The 5,354-nt window shown below is 57.3% G+C and overlaps 1 protein-coding gene across 2 annotated transcripts; it reads right to left on the reverse strand.

Annotated features, from left to right (window-relative positions):
- Positions 1–26: 26 nt before the first annotated feature.
- On the reverse strand, positions 27–4,388 carry DKKL1 (dickkopf like acrosomal protein 1). 2 transcript variants are annotated; one of them, XM_004710434.2, is made up of 4 exons: positions 4,222–4,388; positions 2,739–2,879; positions 2,502–2,594; positions 27–344 (listed from the first exon to the last, which is right to left on the reverse strand). In XM_004710434.2, exons 1-4 carry the CDS (start codon positions 4,375–4,377, stop codon positions 27–29), a joined length of 708 nt encoding a protein of 235 aa, XP_004710491.1. In that variant the 5' UTR covers positions 4,378–4,388. The 2 variants fall into 2 exon arrangements, with proteins under 2 accessions (XP_004710491.1, XP_045148975.1); XM_045293040.1 differs by lacking the exon at positions 2,502–2,594.
- Positions 4,389–5,354: the final 966 nt, after the last annotated feature.

Here is a 5,354-nt window from a genome sequence, read left to right on the forward strand (position 1 = left end):
TGGGGAGACACACTCCGGGCTCTGCCCTAGAGCTGCTGGGAGGGGCGGAGGATGTACAGGAAGTGGGCCTTGCGGGCAGGCAGCCTGGCGCGCAAGGGGCCCTGGGGGCCCTCTTCAGAGGTGTCCTCATGAGTCCCCTCTCGGAGACCCTCTCGGATGGCCTGCAGCCGGTGACGCTTCTCGCTGAGCCAGCGGCCCCCCTCTTGGGCATCCTGGCGGGACCTCCACCGGGGCAGCTTCATGATCAAGAAGGATACCCGCGGACGTGGCTCCATGTGGACATTGTGGACATCAGCCACCTTCTGGACAGGCGCCAGGGCCTCCTTCTCCTCCCTCCTGGGCACCTGGGCAGGAGGAAATGTACTTGATTAATTGTGTGTGCGCCCCCGCCCCCCCAGTATGTGGAAGTCCTAACCCCTGACTACAGCAGCCCTGGTGGCCAAATGCGATAGCCAGCTAACTGCTCACCCCAAGGTCAGCAGTTTGAACCCACCAGCTGCTCTAAGGGAGAAGATGAGGCGGTCTACTCCCGTGAAGATTTCCAGTCTCCCAGACCCACAGGGAGAGTTCCACTCTGAGCTGTATACATGGTAGATCTACATCCACTCAATGACAGTGAGGGGTTGAGTAACCCCTGCCTCCTTGGGAAAGAGGACTTTCCCTTTTGTTACCTAAAACCAGATCCTACTGAGTGCTGCCTTCTATGGACACACACACACACACACACACAAGGGGGGGGCAGGGACTTTTTGAGGACAGAGATATCAGGAGCAGATAGGTAGATGGCCTCAAAGCCATCAAGGAATTCCAGCAACACTTGGGAGAGCAGGAGGTAAGACAGACAGATCTGTGGGCTGGAAAGAGCCCATCTGGCCAGTGCCCTGGATTTGCATTCTCATGAGTACCTGGAGGAGGTCTTCCTGCTGGGGCAGGTAGAGACGCAGCGAAAAAGAGGAAGAGCCCAGACCAGACGGACAGACACGGTGGCTGCCACAACAGGTTCAAGCGTGACACTTGTGAAGATGGTGCAGGGGTGCCTTTGGTTGTACTCAGGGACGCTATGAGTCAGGATCCCCCTCCTCAGCACCCAACAATAACTACAGCAGCAGCAGACATTGGGGATCCTGGTGGCCCATTGGGTTATGTACTGAGCTGCTCCCTGCCAGGCCAGCAGTTTGGAACTTGCAGCTGCTACGTGGAAGGCAGATGAGGCTAGCAAAAGGTGACCAGACGTCCCGCTTTTTAACAATTTTTCCCATGTCCCGCGCGCGGCATTTAAAAAAGTCCCGATTTTTGGAAAGAATGCACGACAAGCTAGGGTATATGGTTTTCGGCTGCCATGTGGCTATTTCGCCAGGATCTGAGTTTTATCAATGGTGTCCTGCTTTACCAATGTTAAAATCTGGTCACAGGCTAACAGCCCCCACGCAGAGCTGCTCCGCTCTGAGGGTATGGAAGGCCAGGCCTTTCAGAAACCGACCACCCACAGCCATCGAGTCCCTTCCCACCCACAGCGATCCCATAGGACCCAGTGGAACTGGGGGTTTCTGAGACTGTAACTCTTGGTGGGAAGGAACCGTGGCGGCAGAGTGGTCAGGTAGGTGGCTACTGACCACGGGGCCAGTGGTTCCACTCCACCAGCCACTCGGTGGGAGCGAGAGGAGGTTCTCCATTCCCTTAGAGAGTCACAGTCTTGGAAACCTACGGGGGCAGCCCCACTCTGTCCTCGAGGGTCACCAGGAGTCGGATTTGGCTTGCTGGCAGTGAGAATGGGTGAAATCTTTACAGGGGCAGACAGCTTCATTCATCTCCCTTGGTGTGGCCGGTGGGCTCAAGCCCCTGATCCGGTGACCTAGCTGTCCACTTCGTAGCCCACTGCACCTCAGGGTGGGTTCAATTGGCCCACCTTTCAGGTAGTCATGAGCGCTTCTGGGTGCACGACCCAGGGAGTGAAGACATGTGACCTGGGGGCCTGGTGGGTTAGGCACTGGGCTGCTAATGAAAGGTTAGTAGTTCAAACCCAACGGCCCCTCTGAGGGGTAAAGATGAGGTTGCCTGCTTCGGCAAAGGTTTAACCATGTTGCTGAAACCCACAGGGGCAGCTCTGGGCTTTGGAATCAACCCGAGGGTAGTGGGTGCCCGGGAAGCTTTGTAACCAGCTGCCATTGCATTCATTTGGACTTTGAGGGACCTTGTTGGGGAGAGTGGAGTTTCCCCGCAGGCTTTCCACGGAAGCTGTCATTTCCCCAGAAGCAGACAGTCGTGCCCATCTTCCTGCCGAGCTTTCTAGTCGTTTCTGAGCACTGAACCTCCGAACCACCAGGGCTCCTTGGAAGCTCCATAGCATTCCGAATGAATGCCACCCCCCCACCCCGCACCCCCCTCGCCCCCCCACCAAGGTTGGAAGCTTCAGCTTGTCTTGCTACTTCCCACCCAAACTGTGGAAAACACCGGGGGCTTGGATGCCATTTTGGGGGGGGCAGGGGGGAGCCTCTCCTAACCTTCCAGTCACTCTCCAAGCTCCCCTCTGCTGGGCTGATGGATGCCACCACTTTCTCGGAGATGAGCACCTCTCCGGTATTGTTGTCAGTCATCTGTAAGGGTGGGAGGAGAGAGTGCCAGTGAACCACCTCCCCCGCCCCCGCCCCCGCCCACTCCCCCCTCTTCTGACAACTGGACGTGTTGCAGCAGGAGGGAGGGTGGTGAGACTCCTGGAGGGACTTCCCGGGAGTAGGTACCTTGTCGAGCTGGTGGTGGCTGGAGAGGGTGCTGTTCCCCAACCGGCGCTCCTGGTTCTCCTCCTGGTGGTAGTTCTTGGGGAGGCCCCGGAAATCCATGGGGGCCGAGAAGATGTTGTCCATTCCCCGGAACAGGTCATCCTGGGGCATGAATGGTGACCTCAGGACTCCTGGCAACACTGCTGCCCAGGGAGGATGCCCTCAAGGTCCCTCCCACCTCTTCCTCTCTGACCTATGACCCTTAGGGCCCCACAAGTTCCCCCCTGCCCTCACACCCCATCTGGTTCTATCTGCTTCCTAACTAGCTTTGTCCCTCTCTGCCAGTCTCTAGTCACTATCTCTTTATCTTGCTCCTTTTCTGTCTTGCTTTCTGCCTCCCTGATCCTCTCTTTCCTTCCCTCATCTGTATTTACATCTATCCATTTCCATGATAGGAACCCTGGTAGTGTACCATTCCTGCTGCTAACCATAAGGTCAGCAGTTCAAAGCCACCAACTGCTCCAAGGGAGGACGATGAGGCCTTTTACTCCCCAAAAGAGTTCCAGTCTCAGAAGCCCAGAAGGGCTGTTCTATCCTGTCCTGTGGGGTCGCTATGAGTCAGAATTGACTCAGTGGCAGTGAGTTTGACTTTTTTTTTATACCCATCATTTCAGGTTTTTAAATTTTTGCTTTATATCCATCATATAAAGTCTAAGCAAGTGCCGCACTTCTGCCAAGTTGATGACTGTCTGTTCTCATACAGCAGTGGTTCTCAGCCTTCCTAATGTCTCCACCCTTTAAGACAGGGCCTCATGTTGTGGTGACCCCCCAACCATGAAATCATTGTCATGGCTACTTCATCACTGTTATCTTGCTACTGTTATGAATCTGGCGACCCCCGGTGAAAGGGTCGTTGGACCCCCCCCCAAGGGGTCGCGACCCACAGGTTGAGAACCGCTGTCATAAAGGTCTCCAGCTTGGGAAAATCCTACATAGGGACAGTCTGAGCTGACCCAGGGACTTGATGGCAAGGGGTTTCGCTTGGATTTCATGTCGATTTTAAGGAGTCCTGGTGGGGTGGCGCTGTGGGTAAGTGCTGGGTTACTAAGGAAAGAAAAGGTAGGTGGCGGGTTGGGGAGAGGAGGCGGTCCGCTTTCTTGAAGAGGCAGCCTTGGAAACCCTAAGGGGGCCTTCTACTCCAGCCCGTCGAACCGCTCTGAGTTTGACGCAAGAGCGACGGGGGGTTTGGCGTGGATTCATTTCTTAGTGCCTCCTTCCCTATCTCTCTGACTCTGCTCCTGTCTCTTGTCCCTGTCCTTGTCCTCCCCCCTATCTCCTGGTCCTCCTGCCGCCTGCTCTGCCTCCTTCCCTCCTCCAGTTTGTCCCTTTCTCCCTAGCTCCCGCCCACCTGTTCCCCAGAACCCCGTCTGCCCTCTCATCCCCATGGTCCCCTCTCCCTGACTCATCCAGTCTTTCCCTCCTCCCCTCGGTCGTCGTCGCTCACTTTCAGGAAAAGCCGACTGAAGCCTTGCAGTAGGCTCTGCAGGCCTAGCAGGCCCAAGGAGCTCTCCTGCATGTCACCGTCTCGGATTGGGGCGGCAGCGGAGGGGCCAATCAGGACAGAGGCGGGGAGCAGTAGCAGGACCAGCGGGCACCACATTTCCAGGCCGACGGGGAGGCTACGGCCAAGCAGGAGGGAGTCAGAGGGCCCCCAGCTTCTCCTCAAGGCCATGCCCTGAGATGACCACGTCCCACCTAGGACCTCTCTCCCTCACCTCCTCAGCAGACCCTCATCTTTCAAGGGCTCCCTTTTTATAACCATTCCCTGGCTCCGACTCCACTCCGGCTCCGACTCCACCCGTTATCCAGGCAAGGTGCCCCCCTTTCTTCCACCCCACCTCTTTTCAGCTAGGCCCCGCCCCCTCCTTCTGGGCTGGGCCTCCTACGCACATCTCCTACCTATCCCTTGGCCCTAGTCTCCCCGTCTTCCGGGGTAGCCCTTATTCCAGATCCCAGGCAAGACCCTGTGGGTCTGGACACCTTGGGTTGCCCACGGACTGTTAAATCCAAACAGTTCTGGCCGCGAGCCCAGGTCCGGCACTTGGGGCGTTGGATGCAGCTCCGCGAGCCTTCGCCACGCCCCGATTGTCGGGCCACGCCCAGAAGCTGGGGCCCCGCCCACAAGGACACACCACGCCCCGTTCTTTAATAACCCCTTCTTTAGGTCAGGATCATGCGCTATTCTCTCCAGGCCACGCCCCGATTGAGAGCTCTAGGCCACGCCTCTATGGTCAGACCACGCCCCCACGGACGGTTCTGGGTGCTGAAAATAGAGTACACCTCCGTGATCCCAGCTTTTATAGGGCCACACCCCTATAGGCCCAAGTCACCCCGGAGCTGGGGCCTCTCTTCAATGGCCACGCCCTGTAAAGGCGGAACCACGCCCCGAGTGGCTTAGCCACGCCCCCATCCCTGGACCTCTCTTTCTCCCGGCCACACCCTGGACGACGTCTCGCTTTGAACGCGGATGGCCACACCCCTTGAGTTACAGCCACGCCCTCTTATCTTGGACTGCGCCTCTGGGCCGCAGACTGGCCCCCCGATTCCCCTGTTCTATTCCTGAACCCACGTTTTTCA

The sequence above is a fragment of the Echinops telfairi genome, unplaced genomic scaffold (assembly GCF_000313985.2).
Source record: "Echinops telfairi isolate 266 unplaced genomic scaffold, ASM31398v2 ScPeMD7_655;HRSCAF=1070, whole genome shotgun sequence".
Lineage (NCBI taxonomy): Eukaryota > Metazoa > Chordata > Mammalia > Afrosoricida > Tenrecidae > Echinops > Echinops telfairi.